This window comes from Lepus europaeus, chromosome 20 (genome assembly GCF_033115175.1).
Source record: "Lepus europaeus isolate LE1 chromosome 20, mLepTim1.pri, whole genome shotgun sequence".
NCBI classification, from domain to species: Eukaryota; Metazoa; Chordata; class Mammalia; order Lagomorpha; family Leporidae; genus Lepus; species Lepus europaeus.
In genome coordinates, this window is record NC_084846.1 from 56072991 (window position 1) to 56090700 (window position 17710).

Sequence of the window (17710 nt, forward strand, 5' to 3'; positions counted from 1 at the left end):
AGAGAGGTCTTCCATCCACCGGTTCACTCCCCAAGTGGCCATAACAACTAGAGCTGCATCGATCTGAAGCCAGGAGCTTCTTCCAGGTCTCCCATGCGGGCGCAGGGGCCCAAGGACTTGGACCATCCTCTACTGCTTTTCCAGGCCATAGCAGAGAGCTCAGTCAGAAGTGGAGCGGCCAGGACTCGAACTGGCACCCATATGGGAAGTCGGCACTGCAGGCAGTGGCTTTACCAACTGTGCCACAGCGCCAGCCCCTGACATTCCTTCTCTTGATCACTGAGTTTATTTTGACAATGCCTTATAGCTGCTGCTTTGTATAAAGATGGCAAGTGAGGACTGTATTTACAGACCTGTTCTCAAGGCCACGAAATAACTGAAGACAGGAAAAGAAAACTGCTGAAATAAGCTTGTCTGCCCCTCTCAGGGAAATTATTCAAGAGTTGTGTTTTCAGGGTTAAATGAGATAATACACACAGTGTTTGGCTGGCTAGGAGGCTCAACCATGTGTGCCATGGACAAATGCAGCTGCTTGCATCAACTCCCGCATTGCTGCTACTAAACCACCATTTCTATACTTGGACAAAGTCAAACTGGTCCTACCAACGCAGTAAAAGGAGTCCTTTAGGTCTGCAGTATCCTGTCCCAAAGCAGCTTACCTCCCCAAAAACCCTCTGGTAGGAGACTCCTCACAGGAAGATTTATAGTTAAAGGAAAAGACAGAGTTAGGAGGATTGCGATCATGGATGAACCTATACGCAATGGATCTCAAAAAATGTAAATGCTCCCTAAAATTAAGTAAATGCTAGAGTACCTTAAGCAAAAATGTTTTCAGTACTGCTTTAGGTAGAGAAATTAATTCTCTTGACAGATAACGCTTCGGGATCTGCAGCCAAGTTTCGGGAAGATTTTGTAAACGTGTTTTGCTGGGCTACATACTAAAGGCTACATCCCTCCTTGCCACTCTGCCCTTCACTCCTGCCACATCTGCCCTCTTTCTAAATGTCCAATGTCATCTCATGGCCTGCCGTGACCGCTCCTGTTTCCCTGACCCATCACTCCCGCTGTATTCTGATTGCCTCCTGCACAGTAGGGTCCAGGGTGCGGATCTGCAGTCCAGAGGCACGAAGATAGCAATGCAAAGGCATGTTCTCCACTCGGACATCCTTCTACCTCTGCTCGCTCCAATCCTTCTCCTCAAACAATGCCAGACCAAGGGACCTCAGAAACATCTGAGCCAGGGCCCTGAGAGCTGCAGAGCATTGAGCTGACCCCTCCTGGGATTCCGAGTAGCTGGGATGTGTGTTTAGGGAGAGCTAATGGCAAATTTTTACATGGCACATGCTGTAGTACTGAAAGAAATCCTTTTATTATGTTTGTTCTCGTTTTGAGGTTCAAGGCCGGGGGAGTAAATTATTGTATTCTCATATATGCTGCCAATGAGAACACACTGAAGGAGAGATTTTTAAATATTTAGAAAATTTATTTCACATATTCCTCTCAAAAGATCTTATTTCCTCCTCCATGATGTTGTGAATGTGGGATTGAAGGAGTGATTTTTAACAGCAGGTCTTCAGCAGGCCTGCAGGGCATTAATGATGACTGGCTTGCATTCTCACTCTTTCATGTTCTCTCTCTATACCTACAGGAACCTGCATATGACTTCATCACTATGATCAAGTGGCCTAAAATCTTCCAGCACTTGCAAACAGCTGTTCCAACACACCAGTAATTACTACACTATGTGGACATCAGCTTAATTGATTTCTCTGCAGGAAATTCACATGTCCATCCAAGAAGCCACCAGTGTTACAATGGCAGGGACCTGGCTCTGGGCACCAGTCCCAAAGAACCGCACAGCCTGTCCATGTTTGCTCAGTCATGCCTTAGGTGCGGGGATGCCTTGCTTTTTCTGAGTCTGGTCTCTTAAGAAAAAACACGGCTGCCAACCAGCCTTGCATTCCTCTCCAGCACAAAGCAGGTTGTAGATCTGGGGTTTGGGTGCAGCACAGGGTGGTGTGATGGTGAGCACTGAATAGGCTGAGACTATCTGTTAGTTCAAGTGAGCACAGCCTGAGTTGCACACGGCTTTACCTCCATATCTGCATTTTTCCATAAAATAACTTACAAGAGAAGAGTGCCTGCCATTCCACATGGACTTGAAGAGAACTCAAATTAAAATGACTGCTAGAACTGTTTTATCCTTTTTTTAAAAAAAGCACTAATTCTATCTTTACAACTGAAATAAAAGAAAGACAAATCAAAATTTTTTTTTTGACAGGCAGAGTTAGACAGTGAGAGAGAGAGACAGAGAGAAAGGTCTTCCTTCCGTTGGTTCACCCCCCAAATGGTTGCTACGGCTGGTGCGCTGTGCCGACCAAAGCCAGGAGCCAGGTGCTTCCTCCTGGTCTCCCATGTGGGTGCAGGGCCCAAGGACTTGGGCCATCCTCCTCTGTCTTCCTGGGCCACAGCAGAGAGCTGAACTGGAAGAGGAGCAACCAGGACAGAACCGGCGCTCCAACTGGGACTAGAACCCGGGGTGCTGACGCCACAGGGGAAGGATTAGCCTAGTGAGCTGCGGCGCCAGCCAAGACAAATAGAATTTTAAAACTGCACATTTATTATCACCTGGGTCCAGCCACTTATAAAATTTCCCAGTTCACGTAAATAAGTGCATTTTTAGGTCTTTAACATGAGTTAGAAGCTGGTGGGCTGACACACAGCATTAAAAAAATAAATAGTCTGCTGATGTCTCCAAGCCAACAGCGTGCACATGATGCAGAAAACAGAAAACACGCATTTGTGTAGAGGAATGAAGCTGTTTTAAAAAGTGAAAGAAAATAATCTCATCTGATTACTTGGGAACGCAAAAGCAAATTTTCAAAAGAACACCCCGTATTTGTAGCCAACGTAAAGAGCTGTTTCTTTCAAAGCGAAAAATGTTTGTGGAAAATGGAATTGATGTTTAGTTTATTTTGGTGCGAAAATTTTGAAATCCACACACATGAGGGATCTTCAAAAGCTTCAAGAAAAAATGAGTATTTTGAAAAAACTACACATGATTTTCTAAAGTTTTGCACCAAAGTAAACATCTTTTAATTCCATTTGCTATGAACTTTTGGAAGTACTCTCAAAATAAATGCTACTTAGGAAGTGCATTAAGCTGTGTCAGACTTGCTTGCAGCCTGGAATATTTTAGCACGTTGCCTAAGTTCTGCTTTAATAATTAGGAAGTCTAGATATCAACAGGCAACAGAGTCCAGACTGCGGGATGGCCAGCGCCCACAGAATGAGCGCTAGGTAAATGCCATGCTTTCAGACTCCACGCCTGATGCTCAGAGAGATAGGCCCAGGATTCAACAAAGAATTTGACAACTAAAAGCCTCTGCAATGTTCTAAGAGAAAGTAAATTGTGGCACAGAGTCAGAGGATTTGGAGGAAAGCTCACATCTGTGAGAAACGAGTGAAAAAGTAAAAACTTGGACCCTAGGATTCCAGCTGAAAAAACAAGTCTGCCTCATAGTCCATTCTGTTGAAGCATTTGCTTTACGCTGATCAGAAGCCACGCTCAGCTCTGCACTGCCCAATTGGATAGCCACTAGCTACAAGCAACTACTCAAATTGATAAAAATCGGTGAGGGCAGTTAGCCTAGTGGTTAAGACACTGTTAAGACGCTGCCGTCCTTGGGGCCGGAGCTGTGATGCAGCACTGGCATCCCAAATGGGAACCAGTTTGAGTGCAGGCTGCTCCTCTTCTGATCCAGTTCCCTGCTAATGTGCCTGGGCCCCAACACCCACATGGGAGACCCTGAAGAAGCTCGTGGCTTCTGCTTAGGTCTAGCTCGGCTCCAGCCATTGCAGCCATCAGGAGAGTGAACCAGTGGATGGAAATGCTCCCTCTCTCTCTCTGTTGATGTGTGTGTGTCTAGTCCTCTATCTGAAATTCTAAATTGAGTTCCTCCTGGCTCCCGGCATTGGGCTGTTCTAGTCTAGGCAACTGGAGACATGTAGGAGTGAACTAGAGGTTCGAAATCTCTCTTTTTCAAATAAACAGTAAAAATTTCAAAAAAAACCAATAAAAATAAAATAAATAAAATAAAAACTCCAGTTCTTCAATTGCACTAGTCACATTCTAAATTACTCAATCACCACCCACAGCTAGTAATGACCCCTCTGGGACGTGAAGCTGCACAATCAGTGCATAAAGCCCTCCTGGGTAGCACCACTCTAGATCCTTAAGACTTAATGCATCTTCCAGAAATTCCTGGAAGCAGGTGTGTAGCTCACACACTCCAAGGACTTTTTCAGATGAATGTGAACTGAGAACCTTGATGAACATGGCCATGGAGAGGAGGTCTGGGTCACAGGAAGGAGCCCAGTTCTCAGGCCTGGGGTCCACATTGCCGGGGTGGGAGGGACAGGGCTGGGGGAAGGGAGGTGGGCCACGTCTCTGTGGCAACGCTCTCCATTTTCCTGGGGGGAAATCAGAGACGTTAGAATTCTTTTGGTGGCCACTACCTACGAGTAAAGGATGTGGGAGAGCAGTAAGAAAGGGCTCATTTCACCACCGAGCGGAACTAGAACAGGATGACAGGAAATGTGAGCACCTGCCTTCCCCTCTGCAGGTAAAAAGGTGCAGCCGCACCTGCTGTAATCGTCAGTGAAGCTGCCCCCAAGGTGGCTGAGCCAGCTCACAAAACTGCAGTTTCCAAGCTGACGTCTCAAGGGGCAGAGAATGGAAGCATGGGGCGGCTCGGGCCTCTCTACCAGAGACACTTCAACTGTTGCTGCTACAGGGGGAAATATATAAATATAAATATAAATATATATAGCTGCTTACTTCACGTATTTTATGGAGATAAATAGCTGCCCTACAAGGTTTTATTTTGCTTTTGTATTGCCCCCACCCCGAACATGCTGCCCTCTACAGGCCACATGGAAATGTACAAATGTAAAGATGGACTTAAGTAAGGGTCTGGCTGTACCCACATCAACAGGATGTTTAGTCAAGGTGAAGAGGAGGGGTGGAGGTTGATTATCTCTGTGTGTGTGTGTGTCTGTGTGAGAAAGGTTGTGGATCAAAATGAGAAGCAATCAACATTTATAAGCCTCAAATAAACCTCACCTCTTTGGCTGATATACGAATAAGAAATCATAAGCAGTATTACGGTCCCATCGTGGCTTCTCCCTGAGAGACTTACAAGTGTGCCGACAGTCATGCTGCCTTTGTTTGAAGGAGAGGGCAGAGGGTGTGGGAAGAAAGAGGAGGAAGAGTGCACCCTGTGGCTTGACAGCCTTCACTGACATCTCCAAAGTCTATCGGTTTAGATAGACCTAAAACTGGATACATTAAAACAGACGCTGAAGTGTGTGTGTGTGTGGGGGGGGGGGGAGGATGCAGTTAAAGAAATCTACATGATTTTATCCCAGAGTTCAATCTTTCAAATCCTGGCTTTGTGAAATGGTCAAAATCTGGCTTGAGCAATGAGACTCACCCTTCATCTTTACTTCAAGTCGATTCTTCTGCAAGCGTTGTGCCACAAAAACACATACGCAGGTACACACACGCACATACACAGCTGGTATGTTTGTTGGTTTAGTCACTAAAGGATTTAGCTGGACAAACATCACAAAGATGGTGGCTGATTTAATTGAATTTATGATCAAATGCTTTCCAATGCAGGGAGAGTGGGAAATCACTTATGGGGAGATTTGAATAATTTAAGGGAAGTTCTGTGTTTGGCAGCGTGTTTGTATACCAAGTCTTGAGGGATTAAGGACGCTGGTCCTCCCTCACAGAGAATTCACACACAGATGCACAAACACGTGCTGAACAACAATGCAGAGAGGGCCAGAATATCGATCTCTTTGCACTAATACTTACATTCATTTATAGTGTGACTAACACCATCCACACGCATTTATCCACACTGTGAGACTTCAATTGTAAACTGCCAGTGATAGATTTTTCTGAGATTCTCCCAAATGTTGAAATTACCTAAAAATGCTCTTTCAGACAAGACAAAAATTGACTGATTTGGGAGTTTTATATGTGGGTGTTTAAGGCATTTTAATGCATGTTTGTTAGGGACATAATGGAATCTATCACTAAAATCACTCCCACGATGGATCTAAGAACACAGGTACCTTAGGGTATGGACCTGGCACACTGTCTGAATGGCACAGGCCTATTCCCTGCAATCCCCTGCCTGTTTTCCTCACCAGTAATGGTAGCAAGGCCACACTCCCAGCCTTTCTTCATTGTGTTTCAAGAGGTAGGTCGTGGGGCTGGTGTTGTGGTTGAGCAGGTTAAGCCACCGGCCTGGGATGCCTACATTCCAAGTTGGACTGCTAGCTCGAGCCCCTGCTACCCTGTTTCTGATCCAGCTCCCTGCTAATGTGTCTGGGAGGCAGCAGATGATGGCTCAGGTAGTTGAGTTCCTGCTACAAATGTGGGAGACACAGATGGGAGTTCCTGCCAACTGTTGCAGTCATCTGGGGGAGTGAACCAGCGCATGCAATCTCTCCCCCCTCTCTTTTGCTCCCCTTCTCCCTCTCCTTTTCAATGAACTAATAAATACTTTAAAAAGAAGCCAAGTCATCTACCTTTTTGATCTCCTTCTTTGGTCTCACCAATGAGACCACTTGGTCAAGTGGGCACCCAGCCCAGCCCCCCAGTCGTGGCTCCGGCTTCTCCCTCAGTTCCTGTACTGACAGCAGCACAGGAAAAGGCCCAGCAGACGTCTGAACTTGGTAGCAGTGATTCGTCTATGGGATTCTTTCAATCCAATTAGGAAAACTGTCTAATAGATATGCTTCAAGACTTGGGATAAATCACAGTTTCGCATTAATTATGCACAACGCTATTTGTTAACATATCACTCTCAGGAAGGAAGCGGTGAGGAAGGGGGATCCGGTTTCTGCACACAACGTCTTTACAGAAGAACGGGATCCGGGGACGCATGCCGCTAGGAAGGCAGGAGCACACGGGAGAAGATGTCTGGGGAGCCCGTGTGGGCCGCTGGCCACATGCAAGCACAGTGCTCACGTGGAACCGAATGAAACCCTGACTGGCAGGGGGTGCTGAACGGTGATAATGAACGTTTGCCAAAGGACTGTGCTTGGTACAGTGCCCAGTCATCTACACCCACACCTTGTTGAAAGACCAGACAGTAATCTTGCCAAGGGCTTCTCACAGTTGGGAATCTGAGGCTTCTGAATGTTACAGAGTTTAGTGGACCTAGGGTCAGAACGGGATTGCGCTGCCTTCAGGCGTGGCGGTGCCATTCATTCGCGGAGACTTCCTTCTCCTTTTCTGTCCTCGTGGCTCGTGTCAACACAGACTGACTGTGCACACAGCTGCTGTGGGCTGCACCTGTCAGCATGCATAGTCCAGTAATGGATCCTCACAGTGAGTGGAAGGTAAGCCCTGGTTCTACAGAGAAGAACTTCACTTCTCCCCAGTGAAGACAGCCTCTTGCTTCAATCACAGTCACCCAAGGTGAAAGGTGGAGGGGGTGACCTTGGATCCAAAGGACGACACTGTTAGGAAAATCGCCTGTTTCTCCAGGGATTTCTGATGTTCACCTTCATTCTGAAGTTGGAAATTCACTAAATCCGTAAGTATTTTCTTAATCAAAAGAAAATGATAGAAATAAATGTGGAGGGAAGAGATCATATTTCCGGTGTTTCTTTTAACTAAAGAGAGGTAAAAACTTTTGCATTTCCATTTGCACTTTGCTTTCTGAAACATGGCAAGTTCCAATGTTCTAAAGCTTAAGAATTAATCTGTGTACCCACAGGGACCCAGTGAGAACAGCCTGGCACTTGATTTGAGGAAGGGGGACTTATTTGGAGAACGGAGCTCTTCTCAATAGCATCCCCTACATGGGGAGCAGGAAGCTGAGCCTTTATGATATTTTCTGAGCAGAGTTAGAGGAGATCAAGGGGACCGGGAACAACAGCAGAGAGGTGAATTCTTACGGGAGTTCAAAAAGTGTAGAGAGCTGTGTGTCTAACCCTAGCAGTTCCCAACAGAAAAGAGAGAGCGCCGGAACACAAGAAGGAGAAAGGAAGAGAGATGCTTGCAACAGGCAGCGCCCCTCAGGAGGGAACAGCGTGGCTTCTGCAGGGGAGGAGGTGGGGGGAGGACCGGCCGCTTGATGTTCTTTGATATTTCCACTCTTCCCCCTGCAGATTTATTACGCTTATTGGGCACTCCAGAGCTCTTATCTCCTCGGAGTGTTTACAAATAAAAGACGGGGTGAGAAGCAAAAATAGGACGCGAGATCTCTGGACACTTGGAGTGCAAAATGCAGTAACTCTTTAGCATGGAGTTTCCACAGCATCAGACACCTACACTTGCATTACGCTGGTGAGCACTTTGCACACATGACTGCTCCACGCGTGGTTCTACAACTGTGCTGTCCAGCATGGCCCCCAATGACCGATCACATGCGGCTCTTCTACGTTTACGTTAATTTAAATCTGAGTAAAATTGGCCTTCCAGTTCCCAAATCACAGTGATCTCATGGCAAGCACCTGGGAGCCACGGGGGTCTAAATGGCCATAACACTGGGCAGTGCAGAGAGTTGAAGACCGGATGCTCAGTTTCTGAACAAGCCTTCCTGAGCTTAATCTTCCTCTTCTCTGTGCTAGGGTGGAGAATGCCTTCCTCCTTGTACATCGTCTTGAAGAGCCCTGTTACGAAACAGGCAGCCTGGACCCATCAGACTCAGAGGCCCAGGTTGTCACCCGACGTGCCAGGGACTAGGCAGAATGGAGTGTGTCTGACTCACTGGGGTGGGTTTGTTCTGCTCTGCTTCACCCCCGATTCCTGACTCAATGGAAACTCTAGTGTCTGCTCTAGGAGCAGGGAAGCCCCGGTGATGTCTGCTTGTTAAGCCCTGAAGCGTAAGAACACGCTGCTTTCCGTGGCAGACGGACTCTGCAGGCGGGAAGGAGGTTACACACCTGACCACAGGAACATTAACCCAGATCAATTGTGCAGGTCTGATTAGATTACACGAACTTTTAGAAGTAAATACGTTTCTCCTGCAGGAGACAAAGGAGATGAGGGGGAAGAGGAAGCCAGAGAGACTTGAAGGAGGAGGTGGTGGTGTGAATAAGCATGTGGGCGGCCTTAGGGAGCTGGTCCAGGCTCCTGGTCAACAAGAGTGAGGGAATGGAGATCTTGGCCATACCTCCCAAAGGAATTGAATCCTGCCACTAACCCGAACCAGCCTGGGAGCAAATTCTCACCTCTGATCATCCAGAGGGGGCACAGGGTAGCCTACACCTGGATTATGACCTCGAAGACCCACAGCAAAGCAAGCAGGGGAGTCCACGCCACCTTTTGCTATACAGAACCCTGAGACAACACAACTGTGGCCCTTTGTTTCCGCAGTCATGGATACACACACCTTATTTTGAGAGAAGTGGGAGAACCTTTTCAGTTCACCATCGCGGAATCTGCGTTGGGGAACAGCTCAAGAAAGCCCAAACTCCAACCTCGTCCTTTTGGGGAAATGAGCGGTGCACCTGCCCTGGAAGCTGGGTGTTGGGTTTATTCCTTCAAGAGCTGCACGGCAGAAGGAAGGTGCTAGCTGCAGAGAAGCGTGCACTTTTAGATGAAGAGTGCAGCCCATAATCTGAAAGGATGAAAAACAACGGCTGTTGCCAACTCCCAAGCCTGGCATGAACTGCCAATTAGTAAGAGAGAAGATGGATATTTTCTGTCTGTCAGAAGGCGAACAAAAAACTCATGCCCGACAGATAACAGACAGCATGGGGCCTGCCCTCGGCCACCACCAAGGGTTATGAATGACAGCAAACTCCTTGCTGCACAAAGAAAGACACAGATGAGAAAGCTGGCAATGACACAAAAATGATAGGAGACAAGCTCCTGGGGGCAGTGGAGCTGGGTGGAACAGGGACCGAGCTTGCCAGCAGGGAGCGAGTGGGTGGCTGGCAGACCTGTCATCTCTGGCACACACTGTCACAAACGGTGCCCTCCCCGGCAGTGAGGAAGGACAGGCCTGGCCTGCAGGGCTGGATGCTCACAGATCATGTTCCCCAGGATAGAGGATGTCAGGTTTCCGCCCCAGTTCTCCCTCTGAATAAAATCTGGCCTGGGAATGATGTCAGTCCCCAGAAGAGACCTTCCAACCCAAAGTTGTAGTGAGAACAAAGTAAAACCAGGGAGTGACAAGCCCACGTAAGTATCAGGCTCTTTTATGGGTAACAATGCTTTCACAAGGTGCACGGTGGGGCACGTATTCTAAGTTGTTTTTTACAATTGCACTGATCACCTGACCTCTTGAGCATGCTCTTTTAAATTTTAAGCTATACAAAAGGATGACAATACTGTCTCTGACTACCTTTAAAGAGTGCTACAGGAATCTATATTTTGCCCAGTGATTAAGAGGCTGATTAAGATGCCTGTGTCCCCTACCAGAGAGCCTGGGTGTAATTTCTGGCTCCGGCTTCTTACTCTAGCTTCCCACAGTGCACACCACGGGAGGTATCCAGGTGATGGCTCAAGTAATTGGGTTCCTATCACCCATATAGGAGAACTGAATCGAGTTCCTGCCTCCCAGCTCTACCTCCCCCCACCACCCCACAACCCAGCTGTTGTTAGCATTTGAGAAGTGAACCAAAGAATGAGGCCGGCGCCGTGGCTCAACAGGCTAATCCTCCGCCTTGCGGCGCCGGCACACCGGGTTCTAGTCCCGGTCAGGGCACCGATCCTGTCCCGGTTGCCCCTCTTCCAGGCCAGCTCTCTGCTGTGGCCAGGGAGTGCAGTGGAGGATGGCCCAAGTGCTTGGGCCCTGCACCCCATGGGAGACCAGGAGAAGCACCTGGCTCCTGCCATCGGAACAGCGCGGTGCGCAGGCCGCAGCGCGCTACCGCGGTGGCCATTGGAGGGTGAACCAACGGCAAAAGGAAGATCTTCCTCTCTGTCTCTCTCTCACTGTCCACTCTGCCTGTCAAAAAAAAAAAAAAAAAAAAAAAAAGAATGGAAATGTTCTCTCTCTCTCTTAAACAAATAAGGAAATAAATAATTAGATAAATGGAATGACTATTGTAAACGACATGTGGGGGTATGATAATAGCCTGAAAGCACATCTTATATTGCAACAGTTATCCAAATATTAATTATCATCACTATCGCCATCACAAGACTACACTGATGGAGCAGCAAGTGTGTGTTAGGCCTTTGACTAGGTACGTTTCAAAAGATCCCACATTTATGCTGCTGCTATGTTGAGAGGGAGGGTTAGGCCTTTGGCGAACGTCCCACCTTTTTCTCGATGGCTTCTTCTTTGTCTTCCTGTGTCACTTGACAGATCTTGATTCTGTCCTCTCTGAGGTTTTCTAGGACTCCCATCAGAGCCTGGGATGCATCTCCTGTTGGCCCTCCTCCTTTCCCTTTCAAGCATCCGATCTTCTGGTTCCTGGAATAACTGCCCTCCCTTAGGTAGCAAGGGGCTTAGTGGCTCTGATGAACATCACAGCCGTGTTAACGCCTGCAGCAAATGAGCTAATGATTTGCTCTTATGAAAACGAATTAGCTCTGTGGTGTAAACTTTCAAGCAAGCAGCTGAGTCTTTGGGGGCCTCCAAATACCATGTGCAGGTATCCAAGGTTAGGTGAGAGATCTGCTGGGATGTGAGGATCCCTGTATTGGAAACTATAATTTCAAGGGTGAGGAGCTGCAGCCCACGAAGGCTTCTAATGCAGGCCTCATACCCACAAGGCTGGGCAATCGACGAGGCAAGAGGTTGGAATTCTAAAGTGTCTGCTGCTGAACACATCATCCCAATAAACCTGTTTCCCCCCCAAAAGTAAATCAATGATGTATCGAATAATTTCTTTGAAAATATTACACGGAGAAGTCTCTAGGCACTAAATAAATTAAAACTGTTACTTTGATGTAAATAGAATTATAACAAAAATGAACAACAATGAAAAAAGTAGAAGTGGGGAAATAATTTCAAGATCTGACTCAAATCAACTGTGCCCCCTAGTGCCGTAACAGGGTCCTTGCCTTCCTCTCACCTCTAACTTGCCTCGCAATACATTATTATGTCAGACAATTTTAGATCAACTGAGAAAAGGGCAGAGTAGAAAACAAGGTCTTTCAGTTTCTTGAGAAGGCACTGACTTAAATCTTATGGGGATACATCAGCCATGATGACTAGAAAAATGCAATGGAGAACCAGCGACACACTCATTATCCCTTCAAATTACATTTTGAATATACTGAGTGTTATGCACACATAATATCACTGTCTATCAAGTTATCAAACATCAAACATCAAATCAGATAAAACGTTCATGGAAAATCCAAGAGCACTAGATTGAAAACAATGCTAAATATCCTAAATTAGGATTTGGGCTTAGCAGGTGCATTCAGACATAGCAGATAAATGTTTTCTTCTCGGCTTTTTGTGTTTCCCAAAAGGCAAGCTTTATCACAATGCTTGCGTATTTGCCATACACTTAAAATATCAATTCTGATACATTCTTAGGAGAAATGCAGTTGCACTCAACTAGCAGAAGGATTATGGGCAGAAGCAGAGAGGGGCGGGGCAAGCACGAGGAAGGGTTACCCAGCACCCCGGAGCTTGTTGGCCCTTTCACTTCACCAGCCAAGAGCTCTGTCTTCTGCAACCTTGTGGTTTATCCTCAGTTCTCTTGCTGATACTTTCAAACCTCCCAAATTGTTCAGCTGTTCAGAAGTTCCAAAACCAGCAAATGTGTTCCTGGAATCTCACCCTTGACTGTGCTGGAGAGCATTTTCTAAGGCTTCCTCTGCAGCCAAAATAATAAAAGATCTTTTAAGTGGCTGACATTCTTGGTTGATTGCACATACATGCCAATGTCAGGCAACTATAAATAGAGAGATTTGGAGGAGAAATAGGGAGAGTCTTTGTAACTCCAATGAAATCAAATGGAATGTTTTGAAGGCAGGCAGAAAACAAGATGTGTTTTTACAAAATTAAGACTTGTCCCCCTTTTATCCAAAATCCCCTCATGCAGGAAGAGCCCGTATGGTTCATGCACTTCCAGGATAAGGGAATAAAAGGGCTTCTTTGCTGCTACAAATTTATTATTCTCAATCCTATAATTGAGCTTTTCTCTATACAATATCCTTTTGAGTTTGGATGTCTGTTGGATTATTTGAAAATTTCCCCCATTACTGCTTTGTCTTGTCAGAACATTTGAAAAACAACTCTCAAAGGACAGAATCACACCCATGGTTGCTGATGGGAATGAACTCAGCAGAGTGCTACATGGGTGTCGCCCAGGGCAAGCGTGGCCCCCAAGTAAACTCGGTCACGTGCTCCAGCCATGAAAAGCACTCACAGGTCCACAGCTCAAGCGACTGCTGCTCTCCAAGTGGCCTAACCCGTCTGCTGGCTGTAAGAGCTGGGCTAACGGGTATTTATCAAGGCACAGGTACTTAACTTTGAACAGTCACCCACCCATCTTACATTAACCTATATAAATAGGATTCAAATTAGTTCTTGCAAATTAGTTCACTTTATTTTGAACCTGTACCGGAGAATTTACCAATCGCTTCAGTTTATTAACTGTGCTGTAGGACAGGCAAATTAGTTAGCGGCAATGGGGGAAAGCGGCGTTTGTTTAATGGTCTTTTAATGTGGTTCTCAAGACTCCAGATCTCACTCCTCAAGTGGGAGACGTCGGAATGTCGATGACGGCTGCAAGGTCGATTTGGAGGAAGAATCAATAGCAGAATTAATCTCTCAGAATTCTCGGTTCTCTAACGTTGGCTGGAGGCTATAGCTTGGCTCCGAAGATTCAACACTTAATACTGCATCCCAGAAAGTAATGTTTTAATAATATGCCTAGTGATGATGTTATTACTTGGTGTTTCTGAATTGAAGCCTTAAGGCAACAAAAAATAGGACTTATGGGAACTTCAAAATAGTCATGGACATGGCTACTAAACAAGCCATGTTCATAATTTTAAAGTCTTATCTCAAGTCTGGCCTTTAATATTTTCCCTAAAATATTTAAAATGTAATCTGAGGGTAAGGTTCAGTTTATTAGATGTCTCTGAATTAATCCTGATGATAAAATCTACAATTCCAATGCTTTATTCTCCATAAATGCTGAGAGACCTTCAAACAGTCCATGGGAATTGAGCATTATGAAGAAACCATGCATGGATTCAAGTGTTTTGGGAACCAAAATAAACTCATTTTAATAACAATATTTTTGGCTGAAAGGCAGCGAGTGACAGAGAGAGGGAGAGACAGACAGACATCTTCCATCTACTGGTTTATTCCCCAAATACTCACAATAGCTAGAGTTAGGTCATGCTGAAGCCAGGAGCCAGGAATTCCATCCAAGTCTCCCCAGTAGGAGGGAGGACACTGAGCCATCTTCTGCCCCCTCCCAGGATGCACATTAGGAGGAAGCCAGGTACCTGGGATCCAAACCACACCTTCCAATGTAGGATGCAGGCATCCTAAGTAGCACAACAACGTCTGCCCCTAAACTCACAAACTCATCTTTTAATTCCATTTCCATGGACTTTAAAAAAAATGTATTATTCGAGAGAGAGAGAGAGAAACAGAGATCTTCCATCTGCTGGTTCATTCCCCATGGCTATGATAGTGAGGCCTGGGTCAGGTCCCTCTGGGTCTCCCATGTAGGAAGCAGAGGCCCACAGTTCTTGGACATATTAGCTGGGAGCTGGATTGGAAGTGGAGCAGCCAGGACCTGAACTGGCACTCCAATATGGGCTGCTGGCTTGCAGGAGGAGGCTTCACCCTATGTGCCACAATGCTGGCCCCTCCACAAACTTTTTGAAGGACATTCACATAAGGTAGAGGTTCAACTACTTCATCAAGAATTGTTTCATAAAGTGGTTACTTGGTTGAGCAAAACTTTTAGATCAATTATGATAGGAACGTGATCATTTAATTAAGGGAGGAAGTGTGCGCAGTATAAATAGAGGCACTTAATTCAAATGTTAGACATTGATTATACACGGGTAGGTCAAAGGGGAGGAGCAGACACAGGACATTACAGTAGCAGGGTGAGACTGAGAAGTGACACTTTCAATGGCAAAGGCAAAACCTGGTGTTAAACAAAATGATGACAATGGTGTGTTCCACATACAGATTTAATGACAATACATCGCCAAATCCTTCTAGTAAACTCCTGTGGAATTTCACGTACTAATTCTATAAGCTCTTCACGATCAGGTGTCCACTATATTCCTAACAGCAATTATTGCAAGGATTTTTAATATAAAAAGTTTTTTCATCTTCATAACCAATGGGTCCAAAATTAAACATGCCGTTACAGTAAAGAGAGATATTGAAACACCAAATTCCTCAGCTAAAATTTTGTTATGACAAATGACAGTTTATTTAATCAAAGCCATTTTGGTTATCTGTTCCCCAGCATCATGCTTCAAACGTGATGCCCAGAAGTAAACAGGAGGGACCCAATGAGTTTGTTTTCTGACTTCTGATGATTTCTAATGAGTTGGCTTCCAAGAAGATTCCTGGATAACTTACAAGAACTAGGCCTTCAGATTTTGTGAAATTTTAAAACCAATATAAATAAAAATATTTCAACAGGACAGGAGAGATAGTAGCAATAAAATAATCAGAGGACATACTTGTGTACTTCAAGCGATACACGTATTTAGCTTCCCAACAAAAATTAAGGGGAAAAATTGGTAAGCTGAAAATTGGTGAATGAACAATTTTATCTCACTCAAAAGCTGTCATTAACACCTTTGGATTGGAAAGTCAGTCACTTTATTCTGTTTTCAAAGTGTTATTTTGCTGATACTAAAGTCTTTCTTGCAATTCAGTTCCAAGAAGACTAACCACAGTACATTTTAGGACTTGGGACCTGAAGCCATGCCACACTGCTTTAGGAACCCAAACTTATACTGAACACTGGCTCAGGCTGAACACAGTAGCTGGCACATGGTGAGGGCATCACAGTGATTCAATGGCTACAAGAACGAATTTTTTAAAATTCCATGACAAACTGATCAGGAATCATAAATATTAAGAGAGAGAAAGAATGAACATAATCTGTATAAAGACTTACTTATTCCATGCTTGTCTAAGGTTTTTAGAGCTGTACAGGGTAAAACGTTCTGAAATAGAAAAGAAAAATGATAAACAATCTTTGTATCCAATGTTTACACTGAAAGCATGTTGAAGAACACTCAACTTTTTAAAAAAGACATTGGGTGTAGTCATAGTTAGGCTAGCCACAGTAAGGTCTTCACCTTCAGACAGGACAGCCGCTGAGGGAAACAGAAAGGAGTGCAACATTTTAAATAATGAGGCCTGGCTTTATTCTGTGTTTTGTCTAGGGTGATTTATTTTGTAATTTAGTTCCTAATTATGTCTTAGAATAATTTAAGTTTCAATTAGATTGGAAAAACAAATGCAAATTTGAAACCTTCAAACTTTCAGATTTTTTCAGAATAATATCTACATATCCATTGAGTAAGACTTGTTTTTTTTTTTTCTTTTTTTTTCCATGAAGATTTCTCTGACCAAATAATGCTGGGTCTCCTTCCTTAAAATGAGTAGCATTTATACCTGCTCAAAGCCAAAGCACTAAGGTCTTGGCATGTGTATTTCCATTTGTCATGGGACAATCTGGTTAAATAACACAGTGATATAGAACAGACTTCAGTAATCTTTCAGTCCTGATGATATGACAATTAATGCCTTGGTATGCCTCTTTCCACACACACGTCCTTGTGTCTCTGTATTTATTTCTTTTTTTGCACTGCATGATACTTAGTTAGTGTTAAGTCCTTTCCAACAATGTCACCGAGAGATTGCTTCCCCCACTGCCGTTTGGCCACTGGTCTCTCGTCACTCCCCTCAGCAACAGGCGAGAGAAATCCAGGGTTTGCTGCCTGTGCCAACAATGAAAATGCTGGAGCACCAGCTGGCAACGCAGTTGCCCTTGGCATTCCTCTCATGAACCATATCAGAAGGACCAGGATGCTCCCTGTTGATGATCACACCCGTGCTTCCAAGGTTGTCACCGCACAGAGGTTAACAGAGCGGCGCCTGATGAAGCTGTAAACATGCCGGCTTCCGTCCTGGAGGGGAGATCAGTGTAGTGAGTGCATCAGCATCGTGGGTCACCAGATGAGGATTCCTTTTGTGTTCACAAAGATCCTTCTCACTTTGTGCAACTTGGACTTGGGCTCCTCCCATGTATATTATAATGAGCAGCAAAGTGACTCTCGGTGTCACGGATCAGACAAAAACTGTCTCCAGTCTTGTTGATCCTGATGACGTCCACAAAACCAGCTGGGTGGGATCCAGCAGTGCAGATGGGCAGACCCACGCAGCTTCTCCTCACTCTGCCTCCTGTCAGGGCACACTCAGGTTTGCTCCTTTGCAAAACAATGAGAGGAAGACATTCTCTCAGCTGCTGGTGATGTGGGATGGACCAGGAACAAATACACCTATCAGCTTAGCCAGCATCCAATGCTTTGGAGCTGCTGCTAGCTTCAATGTCTCTTGGGATCTTGAGCCATGGCTGTGCTAGGCATGGAAAAAACTCTGCGTTTATAACTATCTGCCCATCTATATGTAGAAATACATACAACATTTTGATTTCTAACATGGATTATACGATAAATATTCTGAAACTTTTTTGGAATTTAATAATATAT

General features: G+C 45.2%; 1 protein-coding gene across 2 annotated transcripts in view; it reads right to left on the minus strand.

Annotated features, from left to right (window-relative positions):
* The window catches only part of CDK14 (cyclin dependent kinase 14), a 614674-nt gene that overhangs the window by 121022 nt on the left and 475942 nt on the right, over positions 1 to 17710 (minus strand). For both annotated transcript variants that reach the window (XM_062178077.1, XM_062178078.1), the window contains exon 12: positions 16111 to 16159. In XM_062178077.1, the coding sequence (XP_062034061.1) occupies positions 16111 to 16159 (49 nt within the window). The remainder of the gene's footprint in view (positions 1 to 16110; positions 16160 to 17710) is intronic.